The 17,229-nt window shown below is 49.5% G+C and overlaps 1 protein-coding gene across 1 annotated transcript; it reads right to left on the bottom strand.

Moving 5' to 3' along the window:
* Positions 1–11,513: 11,513 nt before the first annotated feature.
* ZNF579 (zinc finger protein 579) lies at positions 11,514–14,720 on the bottom strand. Its single transcript, XM_080941775.1, has 2 exons — positions 14,633–14,720; positions 11,514–13,301 (listed from the first exon to the last, which is right to left on the bottom strand). The coding sequence occupies exon 2, from the start codon at positions 13,297–13,299 to the stop codon at positions 11,635–11,637; it is 1,665 nt and encodes a 554-aa protein (XP_080797901.1). The 5' UTR covers positions 13,300–13,301; positions 14,633–14,720; the 3' UTR covers positions 11,514–11,634.
* Between the last annotated feature and the right edge of the window lie 2,509 nt (positions 14,721–17,229).

Below are 17,229 nucleotides of genomic sequence, written 5' to 3'. Positions count from 1 at the left end.
TTTGTCTAAGTGTTTTGCCTGAATATAATACCGTGTGCGTGCCTGGCACCTGTGAAGGCCAGAAGAAGGCACTAAATTCCGCAGGAGTTAGGGACAGTTGTGAGCTGCTGTGTGGGTGGTGGGAATGGAACCCTGACCCTCTTTAAGTACGGTAAGTGCTCTTAAGCACTAAGCCATCTCTCTAGCCCCGTGTACCTGTGGGCTTTTTTTTTTTTTCCTTTTTTACTTTATTTAAAAAAATAGAGATACATGTACAGATTTTTAAAAGCATTTTGGCATAAAACTATATGAATATATTTTCTGTCAGTACTTGATTTTTTTTAAAGGTTTGATAGTATACATTGAAATCTTATGATTTACAATGAGCATAAAGTACATGTAAAACAAAACATAACATGGAAATAGTCAAAGTTTTCTTGGTGTGTAAAGATTAAACATAATGAATTTTAAATACCAAGAATTGCCACAAGGCTGCATTCTTAGCTCTTGAATTATTAACGATTTAAGGTCCAGGTGTCCCCATTCTGAGAGGGTGCCATACACTTGTTGGTTTTTTTTTTTTTTCTAAGAAGGACTGAGGCTTCCACTTTTTAGCCTTTCTTTTTTTGAGCATCATATGGTCTGTGAGTTGTTTCTGGGGTGTTTGGAGATTTCTGGGGTTAGTATCCAATTATCAGTGACTGCATATTATGTCTGTTCTTTTGTGACTGGGTTATCTCACTCAGGATGATATTCTCTAGATGCATCCACTTTCCTAGGAATTTCATAAAGTTATTGTTTCTGATAGCTGAGTAGTACTCCATTGTGTAAATGTACCACAATTTCTGTATCCATTCATCTACTGAAGGACATCTGGGTTCTTTCCATCTTCTGGCTATTATAAATAGAGCTGCTATGAACATGGTGGAGCATGTGTCCTTATTGTATGTTGGAGCATCTTTGGGGTATGTGCCCAGGAGTGGAATACTGTGGGCTGTTTTTTAAAATGGGGTACCAGGGATCAAATCCAAGGTTTTGTGCTTCTTAGGCAAACACTACCCGCTGAGCTATGTCAGGCTATTTTTAGTTTACATACAAACTTACAACTTGGCAGAGAACATGGGGACCCGAAATCCCGCTGGAGCGCCCATTCTGAATCTCTCAGGAACACCGGAAACTGCAGGCTAAGAACCTGTTGCCTTCTTTGACCTGGGACAGAGGGATTCTCTCCTAAATGGACCATCACCTCAGTCTTTTCCCATCTCTAGCCTGTTTTCTGGAATGACCCACCATAATCCCCAAAGGGCATCTTTTTAATGCTCAACTCTAACCTGACCCCTCTTTTTTTCCGTTGTCTCCACACTGCTCTTGGGAGAGTCCAAAGCATTCAGTCCTGGCCCCAGACCTCTTAGGGGCTGGTACCTGCTTTGTCTTATCTCCAGGCTCACCCCATCTCACCCAACACCCCAGTCACATGGAAGGTTTCAGAGTGCCCAAGGCACGCTGGGTTCTCCCTCCCTGTCTCTGGAAATGTTTGGGGAATGAAGAGCCAGCCAAATACAGTGGGTCTAATGGTGCATAAATCCTGTGCGATTAGCAATAATTCTAGCTGGTATTTACTGAACTCTGCGTATTACCAGCCCCTGTGCTAATCCTCACAGCAGCCCCAGGGAGGTTGGTCCTATTCTTAGCTGTGCTTCATAGTTAAGGAAAGAGAGACTTGCAGAGATTCAGTCTCCTGCTCCTTGTCCTGCTGGGGGTCAGTGGCAGAGTTGGGATGTCCCATGCAAACCGCTGCACTTCACACCTTCTGCAGAAGTTTGTGAGCCAAGGGCTATGGGCAGATAGTACGTGTCAAGCAAGGTTACTGTCTTCTCTCTCAATTGCATTTAACCTCAATACACACTTCCTTGGACCTTGCATAAGCTAATAGGGTTCCAGGTGGAAGCAGATAGATTTCATTCTTGCTCCCCATCGGTGTCTGCAAAGGAATTGGACAGGCCTGGCAATGGTTTTAAAACAGGGCGAACCTGATCTAATAGAGGTGCCAAAGTCAATCCCAAGAGTAGCTCTCAATAGTCCCGAGGGTGAGGTAGGACGAGGTGTTTGAGCAGAAACCATGTGACAAGAATAGAACTGAGGTCACTGCCGTGGAGACTGAATTCTTGACAGAACAAGGAGATAAAATAGCTGTGGAATGCCCACCCTGCTGCTGTGTATCCAGAGGAGTGGAGGATTCTGCGGTATAACAGAGGGCAAATCAGCAAACAGGTCTCACAGCGTCTATACACAGATCTACAGAGAAAGGAAACAACCTGGATGCTGGCCCACATCTATACCCTCAACATTCAGGAGGTTGAGACAGGAAGACCTGCAGCTCAAGGCCAGCCTGGGGTATACAGTGTGTAAGGCCAACCTGAGCTAAAGGCAAGATCATAAGCAAACAAGCAAACTGTAACAAGAATGCACAGACAGGGCTGGGAGTGCAGCACAGGCAGTAGAGTACTTGTGTGGCACGGGCGAAGCTCTGGGCTCAGTCCCGTGTTAAAACACAATGAGACAGGCTGGGCTGGGCTGTGGTGGTGCAGCCTTTAATCCCAGCACTAGGGAAGCAGAGGCAGGCTTATTTATGAGTTCGAGGCCAGCCTGGTCTGCAGTGTGAATTCCAGGACATCCAAGGCCACACAGAGAAACTCTGTCTCGAAAAACGAAATAAAACAAAGCAAAGCAAAAAGACATGAGGGTGTGAGCTGAAGAAATGGCCTGGCAGTTAAGAACACATGTTGCTCGTGGAACTGCAGTTCCAAAGAACCTGTTGCCTTCTTCTGACCTCTGTAGGCACCAGACATGACCTCTGTAGGCACCAGGCATGCAGGTGGTGCCATATATATGTCATACACACAGGCAAAACAGTCATGCACATAAAAGAAAAGAAATACATTTTTAAAAAGAAAAATCAAAGTAAAACAGCTAGGCACAGTGATACTTACCTGTAATCCCAGAACTTGGGAGGTAGAGGCAGGAGGATCAGAGGTTCAAGGTCATCCTCAGCTACATAGCATTTTCAAAGCCAGCCGACAACAACAAAAATAGACAGGAAGCAAATTCCTGGTTGCTTATGACGTGTGTGTGTGTGTGTGTGTGTGTGTGTGTTTAGTGTTTCTTTTGCAGACAATGAGAAAATTCTAAAATTGATCACAGCAACTGTCATTGGTTGAGCCCACACTGTAATGGCAGACTATAAGGGAAATGGCCTGTGGAGAACTATAGATCATATTAACCCTGTATTCTTTAATTAATTAGTTGATTTTGATACACGTTATTTATTTACTGTGTATAAATGCTGTATGTGTCAGTCAGAGGGAGTTGGTTCTCTCTTTCCACCATGTGAGCCCCAGAACTTGAACTCCAGTCTCCAGGCTTGCTCAGACAGCCCCTGTAACAGCTCAGCCATTTTCTTGGTTTGTTTTTTCATTGCTGTGATAAAGACTCTGACCAAAAGTAACTTGAGGAGGAAAGTCTTCATTTGGCTTGCATATCCCTAGTCAGTCCACTAAAGGGAGCCAAGGTAGGAACTCAACACAGGAGCTTGGAGGAAGGACCTGAAGCAGAGACCACATTGTTTACTGACTCGGTCAGCCCCGGATCACTTACCTCAGAGTGGCACCACCCACCCTGAGTTGGGCTCTCCTGTGTCTCTCATGAATCAAGACAATGCTCTATAGTCTCCAGCTTGTGACGAGTTGACAAGAATCCAAGCAGGGCAGTCATGTTGCCTGCCAAGGATAAGCTTGAGCTTTGGATGCTATTCTCTTTGCCTCTTGAGTCACTCCTAGATTCTGTGTGGCAGGTGATCCTACCGTTCAAGCTAGACCAGTGCTTTGCCAACTGAGCCATGGCTTCCAGCCTTATTTCAAAGACTGAACTACATGTCCATATATAAAAGTCTTATCTTCAGGACTAACAGGATGGCTGGCTGGTAAAGGTGCTTGACATCAAGCCTAACAGCCTGAGTTCAACCCCCAAGATCTATGTGATGGACGAAAAAATCGCCTTTGATTTCCACATGCACCATTACACACACACACACACACACACACACACACACACACACACACACACAATAAATAAATAAATAAAATTCATAAAAATTACTTTTAGCAAGCCAGGTCCTGGTGGTACATCCCTTTAATCTCAGCACTTGGGAGGCAGAGGCAGGCAGATCTCTGAGTTCGAGGCCAGCTTAGTCTATAGAGTCAGTTCCAAGACAGCCAGGGCTACACAGAGAAATCCTGTCCTGAAAAACTAAAAAGATAGAAAGGAAAGAAAAAATTACTTTCAGTGACAATCAATTCAACTGTTTTCCCCCTTGACCTATGGTTTTCTTTTCTTTTAAATTCAAGACTATATGAATGTATGCATGTAGTTTTGCAAGGCTAAATGTAGAACCCAAGGACTTTCATACCCTAGGTAAGTGCTCTAACCACTGAGAAACACTTCCAGCCACTCAGTAGGAAATTCTAGGCAGGAGCTCTACCACTGCTCCTCATCCCCAGCCCCTCACTGGAGGATTCTAAGCAGGAGATCTACCCCTGAGTTACACCCCTAGCTCCTCACTGGGAGATTCTAAGCAGGTACTCTACCCCTGAGCCATGCCCCTAGCTATGTTCTTAAGTCTTGCTCGTTTGAGATAGGATGTCAATATACAGCCATCTTGGCCTTAAACTCAGAATCTTCTTGTTTGTGCTTCTCTAGCACTGAGGTTTACAGATGTTTGTCACCCTGTGCAGCTGTCACCTGATCTAAGCCTCACTTGTTTTCATTATAAAGTAGAGAGTAGGCTAGTATACAGTCCTCATCTTGCTCATCTGCTGTGTGTTTACTGTGATGCTGAGGATGTGGTGAGGCCCATGGTCTCTATGCCCCACTGAGAAGGGGTGGATGACCAATGAGCCAACGAGGAATGTATAGGAGGGACAGTGGCTTTAACTCCATTCGACAGAAGAGAAAAGAGGCCGGAAAACTAACTATTCAGATTATACTGTACCCACTCTATTTCAGATACAGTCTTGAAAAATTACATTTAATTATTTATTCATTTAATATTTGTGCTTAACACAGCCTGTGTGTGGAGATCAGAGGACAGGTTGCAGTAGTTTTTTTTTTTTTTTTTTTGTCCCCCAACCTTCTGGGTTCTGAGGATCAAGCTCACACCATTAGGATCAATGACAAGTGCCTCTACCCCCCAGATCCCTCTCATGGGCCTGGCAGAAACACTTCTACCTTCTACTTGGAGGATCAGTGATTAAGCCTGGCTGAAGTTAGCATGCTGTCATGTAATCTGTGTAGATGGAGAGACACAGTGGCATGAATTGTTTCTTATAAAGACTGGCCACAGCTTGGCATGATAACACCCACATACATGTAATCCGAGGGAGGTGAAAAATGAAGGACTGGGAGCTGAAAGGCCAGCTTAGACTGTGTCTGCACTGCATTGTATTGTAGATGTAATGATGCATGGCTATAATCCCAGTGCTTGGAAGGTGGAGGCAGGGGGATTCAGAGTGCAATGTCATCCTCAGCTACAGATGAGCTCAAGATGAGCCAGCAAGCAAGAGAGAGAGAGAGAGAGAGAGAGAGAGAGAAAAGGAGAAGAAGAAGAAGAAGAAGAAGAAGAAGAAGAAGAAGAAGAAGAAGAAGAAGAAGAAGAAGAAGAAGAAGAAGAAGAAGAAGAAGGCATTGAAGTACTAATTCCTAGTAGAATTGCTGCAGTGGCCTTCACTTGCCCTAATGGAGAGCATCCAGTGTCAGATGGGCACCCACCCCAGCAGGTGGGCTCCTGTGAAGTTCTGTCAGCTTGACAGGCTCTAGAGTCTTTGGGGAGAATTAAATTGTCCCGTGGGTCAATGGAAGATTATTTTGATTGTGTTCACTGAGCCAGAGATAGTAAAGCGAATGCAAGCACACACACATTAACTCACCGCTCTCGGCCCTTGACTTCGGATGTGCTGTGAGTAGCTGCTGCAGGTTGTGCTCCTTGGACTCCCTTACAGTGCTTGACTATCACTGAGATTTGTAAGCCAAAACCAGCCTTTCTTCGTGAAGTTGTTTGAGTTTTTATTTTTAATCACAGCAACAGGAAACAAAACTGAGACAGACTCTAAGTCAAAATGACAACTTACCATATAGGAAGATGCTCATGTATAGACAGAGAGGTATAGGAAGATGCTGTGTGCTTGGAGCAGAGGCTGAAAGGCTACAGGTCAGGCCACCCTGAGGATCCCAGGGAAAGGCAATGGAAGAGACCTCATGTGGGTTTAACTGACTTGGGAGCTCAGACCTGTGTACCCCCGTGTGTACCCCCGTGTGTACCCCTGTGTGTACCCCCGGGACAGTGTGACAGTGCGACATTTAGTCTCTGAGGTTTGAAGACCTTGTCTGTGCTTTGTCATGACAGCTTTAGGAAAGGAACAGGTGGGTAGACTGCCCGCAGAGAGAGAGAATTCCTCTGCCAGATGGCACAGTTAATATGGTGGCAAATAAGTTCCTTAGGTGACATCTAACTCCTGACAGGGTATGATGGTAATGGATGTAGGGTCAGAGACTGGGAGAGAGAAAGAGAAAACAGATAATAAAAGACAGAGGTAGGGAGAGACAGAGATAAACGGGGATAGAGACATAAAGACTGATAGAAAGATGCAAAAAGAGACATAGACAGGGAGAGACATAAAGAGACAGAGATAGGGGCAGAGAGAGACAAAGGCAGAAACAGTGTCAGGAAGAGACAGCAATGGGGAGGTGTGAGACGCAGAAAGGGCAGGGCTTTCTTGTTTGCTTGGCAGAAAGAAGAATACAGGAGACTGCGTTCATTTTCTTCACTGCACCCTAAAGTGGTGCTATAAGGGAGCCTCCAGTTTCCGTGGGCCAAGAATCCAGAATGGTTGGAGGCTTCTCAAGACTGAATTCAAGATATCGGCTGGGCTGGGTTCTGCTCCAAGTTAACTTACACTGTGGTGGCAGCCAAGTCCATGTGTCCTTAGGGCCACAGAGGGAAGAGTTGGGTTGCTCCAAGCAAAGAACTGTCTATCACATCTAGGAGAGGTGAGAGTCGGCCTGTACCAGGACTGGACAGAGGATGGGGGACAGCCAAGGTGAGGTGCCCACCCCTGGAAGCTTACATGGGAGGGACCCAGGAGACCAGCTGAGTTTCTGGGTCCTGACACAGAGTCACTCTCTCTTCCTCTTTCTGTCTTTTTCCATACTTCTCTATCTTTCTGTGTCCCTCTCTGTCTCTACCCCTCTTTCTACCTGTGCCTCTTCCTAGCTTTTTCCTTATCCCTCCATCCCTCTGTGTCTCTGTCTCTATTTCTCTCTCTTCTTATCTCTGGAGCTTTGGGTCTTTCCGTCCCGTCATCTCATTACTGTTCTCCTTGACTCCCCTCCTCCTCTCTCCCTGACTTCCCTTCTTCACACAGGGTAGAGTAGGAGCCAAGGGTGGTAGCTGAGTATATATCTGGTGGGTTCCCTGCCCAGCACCATGTGGGCAGTGGCAGATAGACCTGAGGCTGGGGCTCTGCGCAGCTGCATTCCAGAGCCAGCCTGGAAGACCATAAGCTCTCACCATGGAGACCTAGAAAATTACTGTTCCCATGGCCTCTGTTTCCTGGGAGAGAAACTTGCCCAGGTCCGAATCACCGTGGCCTGTTTTTCTGTCTGCACCTGTACCAGAACAGATAAGGTCCAAGGAACTAAATAAAGCAGAGTCAGACTAAGTCACTCACCTTATAACATATCACCTGACCTATAAAACAATTACCCAACCTATAAAGCAATGCCCTCGAGATCAACTTGATGAACAGAAATTATTGGATAAATAAGTAAACCAGGATGTGGGAAGAATGCACAACACTTCCTTGTAGTAAGAGACAAAAGATTGTTCTAGAAACTTCCATCTCTACTCGGAGCTTCATTACCATGTAGTCCTTCCCCATGTGTATGTGTTTATTGACTTATTTAAGAATGCAAGCCAGGCCACCATGGTTGGGGCTGCATATGATCCCACCGTTCAGGAATCTGAAGTAGGAAGATGGATTTAGTGACCAGCCTGGGCTACATGGGAAGACCTTGTCTGAAACATAAAATAGAACAAAAACAAAACAAAGTCCAGCTGAGGGGGCGAGTGCCGGGAATTCCAGCTTGGGTAATAGAGACTGAGGATAGGAAACTCAAGACTAGCCTAAACTACATGAGACTTAGTCATACAACAAAACAAAAAACACAGACTGGGCCTGGTGGGGAAGACACAGTCCAATGTTCAAGGCCAGTCTGGGGAAATTAGAGATCCTGACTCAAAATAAAAGCTGACAAGAGAGACTATGAAAATGGCTTAATGGTTAAAAGCAATTGTTGCTCTTGCTGAAGATGTGAAGAAGAAATGGAGGTAAGGAGACTGGAGAGAGACAGTGATGGAGAGACAAACATGAAAACAGAGACAAAAAGAAAGGGGAGAAGACAGCTACCTATCATTTCAGTCTCAGGGGATCTGGGCCCTCTACTGGCCCCTTGGGCACCTACACCCTTGTGCTCACACACAGAGGGTCACACATACACAAAACAAAAACATTGTTTCAAAGTGAGAGAATTGGGGATACTGCTCATCTGTAAAGCCACCAGCAAAGGGCTGGAGATGTGGCTCAGCAGTAGGATGCTTGTCTAGAAACCTACTGTTTAAAAGAGTGGAGTTTGGGATCAGTGAGATAGCTCAGGCAATAAAGACACTTGCAGCTAAACCTGATGGTTTGACTCCAACCTCAGAGACCCCAATGGTGAGAGAGAGAGAGAAAGAGAGAGAGAGAGAGAGAGAGAGAGAGAGAGAGAGAGAGAGAGAGAGAGAACTGATTTTTACAAGTTGTCCTCTGACCTCCACACCATGCTGGGGCATATGTGGCCACATACTTGGGTACAGTTGCATACACATATACACATACTATATGTAAATAAATAATTGTAAATTGCTTTAAAATAAAGTTTTCTTTAAAAAGTAGATGCATGAAAATGTTATTCTTTTAACATAACTTCTATGTTAATTGCTGACTTAGTCACTTTTCTGTGATAAGACATCATGACCAATATAACTTATAAAAGGAAGAATTTATTTGCAGCTTATAGTTTCAGAGAGTTAGAGTCCATGGCTATCACGGAGGGAGCATGACAGTAGGAAGGCATGGGGCTAGGGCAGTAGCTGAGAACTCACATCCTGATCTACTGGCCTGAGGCAGAAAGTCAACTGGAAATGGCAAGGGCATTTAAGCCCATTCTTGGTGACACACCTCCTTCAACAAGGCCACACCTCCCAATCCTTCCTAAATTATTCCACCAACTGGAGACCAAGTATTCCAATTATGAGACTATGGGGGCCATTCTCACTGACATCACTACAATTTCAAATTGCTCTAATATATGGTTTTAAGTAAAAAAAAAAAAAAGGCAGATGGATGATGATAGATAGATGAATGGAGGATGAATAGATGTCAATGGTTTGAAAGGAATGGATGAGTAAATGGATATGAGTTAGGTGATGAATAGATAATGGATGGGTTTAGGATGAATGGATAGATAGACACATGGTAGATAGATGCCAATAGATGGCAGAGGAATGAAGAATGGTGGAGAGATGGATAAATGATAAATGTAAAAACAGCCATTACTAATGGATAGATGAATGGTGGGTTAATAGATAGTAGATTGATGGTGAATAATGAATGGGTGGGTAATGGGTGGACATCAACAGATGGCAGAGGGATGAATGAAGAATGATGGATGGATGGATGGATGGATGGATGACTGGATGGATGACTGGATGGATGGATGGATGGATGGATGGATGGATGGATGACTGGATGGATGGATGGATGGATGGATGGATGGATGGATGGATAGATAGATGGATGACTGGATGGATGGATGGATGGATGGATGGATGGATGGATGGATGGATGGATAGATGGATGACTGGATGGATGGATGGATGGATGGATGGATGGATGGATGGATGGATGACTGGATGGATGGATGGATGGATGGATGGATGGATGACTGGATGGATGGATGGATGGATGGATAGATGGATGACTGGATGGATAGATGGATGGATGACTAGATGGATGGATGGTGAATACAAGACTAACAAATGGATAGGTAAGAGATAATGGATGGATGGATAACAGGTAGATGATGGATATCTGGAGAGCTCAATGGGCGTTGTACTGGTGTCACATTTCCAGTGATCCTGCTTCTATGGGTCTGTGCTTCCTACCCATCTTGTCCTGTACCATTTTCCTCCATCTACTTCTAATAAACTGCTTTCTTCCATTTATTTTGTATGCATATATGTATGTGACAGTGTATATGTGCATGCACGCACACGAATCACTGCTAGCATGTGAAAGTCAGAGGACAACTTGCAGGACATGGTTTCCACCATTTGGGACTCTGGTATTGAACTCAGTTCCTCAAACGCAGCTGCAAGTGCCTTTACCCACTGAACCACCGCACTGGCCTCTAAGCTTTAGGATCACTCAGTTGCTCCATCTCCTTGTCTATGTCCTACCACTAGAGCGAAAGACACAGATTGAGAAAGGACTGTGTTTCCGTAACGGAAACGTGAAGAGCACCCAGGACAAGGCCCTGCACAGTGTGGGTCTCCAGGAGGCATCCTAGCATGTACGAGGGAAGCAACATCAGGAGAATCCACAGAATACGGGCTAAGAGCACGGACTATGGAGCCCTAGTGCCCAGGGCAACATCTGGCTGTGTCATTTGTTGCTGTCCATTCACATCCCTGCTTTGGCTCCACTCCATAAGTGCTGGGATTACAGTTATTGGTCCCCACGCCCAACACAGACCATATCTGGTACTTGGGTTTCCCTCGGGAAAACAGTCTATTGGCATCTTCAGGATTGTAGTGGGAATTCTGGGAAACATCTAGTGCTATCTCAGAAAGGGCACTTCAGACTTCCCACATGGAGTGGTAATTCTGCGCCTAGAAATCTGCCCTACAGATGCAGACAGTGCTTGGCATGCTGCTAGGCTAAACGACACAGGGACCCCTGAGGACAGCCATCATGGTACTCTTAGTAATACAGTCTTTCTTCTCACTCCAGGTCCAGACTTCTTGCGCTATTGATATCAGACACATCCCCCTGGATCTGAAAAACGACCTCATTCTGAACCCGAGCATGGGGAAATCCTGACTCACCCAACCCCCACAGACAGCCTCACTCGTGGGTTGCACGAACTCACATTTATTCACAGAGACAGCACAACGGGGTGGACCTTTTGTACTGGGAACCCCCGGGGACTGGCAGCTCCACAGAGGTCATGGCGTCCAGTGTCTGTAATAGGGACGGCAGGCTGGGACAAACCCAGCAGTCTCTATCCTTCTGGCCAAGTGTCCTCCGCCTTGTCCTGCCTTACTTAAGACACGTGTTGGGGTGAGAGTTTCCTAACCAGCATCAGGGGTCTAGGGGTGGGTAAAGGAGAAGGTGAATGACCCAGGGCTCAGGGGTAGGCAGAGGAGGCTCCTCTCCTCCAGCTTCCCGCTTCCTTACAGCAAACCGGGAGGTCAATCGGAAGGGCGGAGGATGGATGTGAGGGTCAGGAGGCCAGCCCCCCCAATCCGCGTAGATGGGCCTTGCTGTCCACCTCCTCATCCTCCATCTCGAAGGCTGAATGGTCTTGGCTGTCAAAACAGGAGGCGCTGAGAAAGACGGGAGGAGCCGGCGGGGACTGGGGTGGGGTGCCAGGTGAAGGAGGTTCTTCCTTGATGTGGGCGATGGGCAGAGGGAGCCCTTCTGCCTCCAGCTTAAGTGGCTGTGGAGGCTGGGGTGCCTGCAGCGCGGCAGCCCTCTCCAGCTCTGCCCGTTCCAGCTCGGCGCGGTGGCAGCGTTGGTGGCGCAGGAGGCTGTAGGCGCGAGAGAAACGGCGTGGGCATCGCGGGCACGGATGCGGGGCGGGACCCCCCGCGTGGACTTGAGCGTGACGAGCCAGGTCCGCCAGACGCTTGAACTCCCGTTGGCAGCGCACGCACTGGAAAGGGCGTGCCCCGGAGTGAGTGACCCCGTGCTGGCGTAGGTGTGCCCGGCGTCGGAAACCTTTGCCACACTCGGGACACCAGAAACGTGGCTCCCCCGCCGGAGGTCGGGCTGGGGTGGCATCTCCTCCATTCTGCCCGCCTTCGCCCCCTTCCGATGCACCTCCACATTCTGCCCCTTCGCCTCCCTCGGATCCTTTCCCTGAGTTCCGTCCACCCGAGGCCTTGTCGTCCTTCTTGCCGGCTCCTGGTAGAGGGGCCAGTAGGCTGAGCGGGCCATGGACACGGCGGTGCTGTCGGAGGTAGGAGGCCAGGCGGAAGGCCAGGCCGCAGTCTGGACACACAAAAGGCCGATCGGTGGAGTGGACTAGCCGGTGACGCGACAGGGACCATGGCCTGGCGAAAGCCTTGAGGCAGATGGAACACTGGTGTCGCTTGGGGCGGGGCGGAGGTCCTCCTTCGCCCTCCTGTTCGCCCTCCGGGCGCAGACACGGGTGGGCTTTGAGCTCCCCCTTGGTGGCGAAGGCTTCGCGACAGCGGAGACACAGCAGCGTCCAGTCGGCCTGGAGAAGGACCTGTTTCTCCTCCTGTCGCCCCGCGGCCAGTGCCAACTCTGCCCTTAGCTCCGCTGCCCCGGCCTCGGCCTCCTCGGCCTCTGATTCCCGAGGATCGGTACTCGTGGGGACAGCCACAGAAGCTGGGTCCCCCGCTGGCCACTGGGTGGTCGCCTCCTCAGCAACCCCGGCCACTGCCACCGTGGCGGGCTGCTCCATGCCCTCGTCCTGCGGACCCCAACTGGCCTCGGGCTCCTCCTTCACTGCCCTCTGCGTGGACAGATCCGCCTCGCCACCTGCGTGCTCCTGGGCCAGGTGGCGCCTGAGCTGGGCGGGCTCCGGGAAGGTGCGTGGACAGGCAGCGCAGCGCAGCGGGGGCTGGGGCCCGTGGCCACGGAGGTGGCGGGAAAGGTGGGCAGGCCTGCGGAAAGCTTTGGGGCACAGCGGGCAGGCATGGGGCCGGAGACCCGAGTGGCTCAGCCGGTGTCGAGACAGGTAGTAAGGAAAGCGGAAGAGGCGACCACAGGTGGGGCAGGGCAGAGGTGCCCTAGGGGCTCCGGCACCCCCTCTGCCACGACCACGGCCTCGGCCACGGCCACGGCCCCTGCCTCGGCCTCGACCACGGTCACGGTGAGGTGGGCTGCCCTGGGCGGGTGGAGGGGGCTGTGGATCCATGCCTGTGGGGGAAAGGGGGATAGGCAGGGGTGGGAAGAAGAGATAAAAGACGTGGGGTGAGGTGAAGAGGAGAGCAGAGGTACAGGGGGATAGACCCACAGTTCAGAGGAGGAGACAGATGAGAGGCGGGAGAGAAAGGTGGTGAAGAGGCAGAGAGACAGGTAAGAAGGGGATAGAGACAGGAAAGGAGAGGACAGAGTTGTGGAGAAGTAGGAAAGGGGGACAAAGTCCAGGAGAAACACAAAGGAGAGAGATAGAGAAAAAGAAAACATAGATATCAGAGGTGGGAACGGCCAGGAAGACAGAACAATACAAATACAGAGGAGACACAGGGAGACAAAGTCAGCCAACTGATTTTGCTCCAGTGTCCTTCGGCTTGAACATTCCTGGAGGGGCTGGGAACCAGTCCACCCTTGGGGCCCTAGTAGAGTGGAATTCACAGTCAAGAGGCCCTGGTAATAAAAAGTGTGTGTGTCCAGAAGTCAGGGGTTGGGAGCGACCGAGGAGTAGCTGGGCTTAAGTAAGCTCCTGGGTCTGAGGGAGGAGGGCTGGGGTCAGGGGTCCTGGGTCTGAGGGAGGAGGGCTGGGGTCAGGGGTCCTGGGTCTGAGGGAGGAGGGCTGGGGTCTGGGCTCCTGGGTCTGAGGGAGGAGGGCTGGGGTCTGGGCTCCTGGGTCTGAGGGAGGAGGGCTGGGGTCTGGGCTCCTGGGTCTGAGGGAGGAGGGCTGGGGTCTGAGGGAGGAGGGCTGGGGTCTGGATTCCTGGGTCTGAGGGAGGAGGACTGGGGTCTGAGGGAGGAGGGCTGGGGTCTGGGCTCCTGGGTCTGAGGGAGGAGGGCTGGGGTCTGAGGGAGGAGGGCTGGGGTCTGGGCTCCTGGGTCTGAGGGAGGAGGACCGGGAACCGGACTCCTGGTTTGAAGAAGTGCTGATTCCTGGATCCCTGGGTTTCAGGTAGGAAGACTGAAGGGTAGGACTCCTGGGTCTCAGATAGAATAAGACAGGCGAACTAGACTCTTGCAGGTAGACGCAGCCTCTGAGTCCGGGTGAAGGAAGGAGCTGGGTAGGGGGCCCTGACTCACAAGACAAGGGGGAGGAGGGGACTGAGAGCTGGGCTGCAGAAAATTCCCAGAGAGAAGGCAGCGGCCAGACCCCTGGCCGGGCGTGGTGTCGGGGGAGGGCGTGGATCCTGCCGGCAGTTGGGGGGCTCTAAGTCCAAGAGGGGGTCTATCTGTTCCGGGTAGATACGATCTGCAGAACTAGGGCAGCCGGTGGAGGCCTTGCAGATTGCTCTGCGCAGGGCCTGGGGCTCGCCCCAGTCTCTGGGAGCCGGTCTTACCTCCGCCTCCTGCGCTCCTTTCTTCCTTTCCGCTGCCGGGCGATCGCGGACAGTGGTGGCGGGGAGGGAGGGGGTTGAGTGTGGTGGTGGTGGGGGGGGGGGCGGTGGAGAAGGAGGCTGGGCTCGGTGTTACAGCCTAAGCCTTCCCCCCGGAAACCCGGTGTTTGGTCGGAGGCTAGAAGAGGAAAGACTGGCAGAGAAGCCGGAAGCGGAGGGCCGGGGACCTTGAGGGGCATAGAAGGAGGGCGGTGCGGCTCCTGGATCCCGGGAGGAGAAGGGGCTGAAGGTCTGTCCTTTGGACCCTCGGAGGAGGAGGGGGCTGCAAGCCTGGGACTCTGGAACCCGCTTGTCACCCCTCCTCCATTTCCCAACAGATAACACATATTCATTCATTCTTTCAACAAACAGGCATTTATCAAGTCCTTGCCGTGCCAGGCACTGTGCTGGGTCTGAAGAAGGCAGAGATGGAGACGAACGAAGCAGTCAGTGATACCGGCTTGAGAGTGTACCCACCCTCTATGACAGAGCCTGACTCCCACCGTCCCCTGGTTGCCTGGGCAAGCAATTCTCTCTTCTCCGAGCCTCAGTTTCCCCCTTTAGGGTAAGCCCCAGGAGCACAACTCGACCAGTTTTATCAGAGCACCTACTGTGGGCTGGCTCTGTCCTTGGTGCTGGAACGAGAGAAGCAAAATTCATAGTATGACAAAAAGAGACAGAAGAGAGTCAGTCACCGATGGTGTGGTGAGGGAAGCTCTCTGTTTTAGGCAAAGTGCTGTGGGAATGCAGGGAATGAGAGAGACAGTGAGCTGTCTTCTAATGGGGGTGAATGTCATTCCTCTAGTCTTCCTTGGCAACCACGTTTCATGGGACCGGGGAGCTTTAACGTTTCAGCCTGCCAGATAGGACCAACCTGGCCACATCTCAAAGTGTAGATGATGGAGAAAAGTGCCCGTTGCAGGACTTTGCATGTGTTACACTGTTGTTTTTCTTTAGGGTTAACTTCATGTCAAACATTGTTGGCAAGAGGCTGAATAAATAGTTCCTTTTGTAGTGTCTGGGTTGAGTAGAGGTTTGCAAAGCTTTAACATGCTAGTAATTCCAGGAATCCTCAAGAGACCAGAAACATGCAGTATTATACTAGTGCCAGGTTCATTGCTGCTGCTTCCTTTTTCTTTTTAAAAAATGTCAGTGCAGGTGTTTTGGGGCTGGCTGGCTGGCTCAGTGTGAAGCAAAGGCTCCTGATTCGTGGCTGGTGACCCGAGTTACTATCCAGGACCCACAGAGTAGAAAGAGATAACCAAATTGATTCCTGTGGGTTGGCCTCTGACTTCCACACCTGTATGTCTGCACACACATATGCATAAACACACATTCACATACATACAAACACACACCCATAATACAACACACACATACTCATACATACACACAAACATAAGTGCACACACACATATATACCCATACACACGCACACATTAAATAAACAGATAACTACAAATATGTGGGGTAGCTCTGTGGTTAAGAGTGTTGTTGCTGTTCAAGAGGGTCAGAGTTTGGCTCTCAGCACCAGCCAAGGGCCTACCCCCTGTAACTTCATTCCCAGTATCCTCTTCTGTCTTTTGAGCACATACACACAGAGGGGCATACTGCCAAATAAAATGAAGTTAAATTCTATTACATTTATTGTTTATCTATGTGAGGTGCACACACACCACCGTGCATATATAGCGGTCAGTTGTCTCCTTCTATGATGTGAGTCCTGTCCTGGAATTAGACTCAGGTCATCAGGCTTGGGGACAAGTGCCCGAACTGACTGAGCCCTTTGGCTAGTCCACCACCACAGTCTTGGAAATCACTATGAATGGCTGAAAATCTCAGTAAGAGATCGGAGGAATAAAATCATAACCGAGAGGAATCTTTTATGCCCTGAAAGAAACAAAAACAAAAACAAGGAAAAAGCTTACTGTGTGGAAATGTGAAAGATCTCCAAGCGGGAGAGAACAACATGAAAGCCACCTGTGCGAGTTTCTGCGTGTGCTCCTGTCTGCAGCTCGGGGACTGACAGAGTGGCTGTACAGTTAAAGCACTAAGTGCTCGTGGTGAGGACCTGGGCTGGGTTTCCAGCACCCACATAGCAGCTCACAATTCCTCCACAACATTCAAATTTCCACGGGGACCTGCCACTCTCTTCTGGCTTCCAGAGCTGCACATATTTACAGGCAGACAAAACACACAAGATAAAAATAAATTCTTTTTTAAGAGGGGCAAGGCCTGGTCACTTAGGAGGTGGAGGCTGGGCAAAATTTCATACTATCATGATATAAGGAGTTCGAGGCCTGACTGGACTATGTGGTGAGCCCTAGTCTCAAACAAATGAGCAAGGAACAGCAAAAGGAAAGGAAGGAAAGTAAATTGAGAAGTGGGTAAACAGGAAGAGTTTCAAACAGAAGAGAACAAAGGTGCTGTTACTTGGGAGTGGCATCTACAGTCTTGGATTGGGGCATCCATGGTAGCCAGACTGTGAGAGACAAGCCTAACCCTGTGCAAGGACTGTGGTCATCTGGGCCTGCAACCATCCGGAGAGCACTGAGGGGCCA

This window comes from Micromys minutus (assembly GCF_963924665.1).
Source record: "Micromys minutus genome assembly, chromosome: 30".
Classification (NCBI taxonomy): Eukaryota; Metazoa; Chordata; class Mammalia; order Rodentia; family Muridae; genus Micromys; species Micromys minutus.
This window is presented reverse-complemented; position numbering and strand designations above follow the sequence as displayed.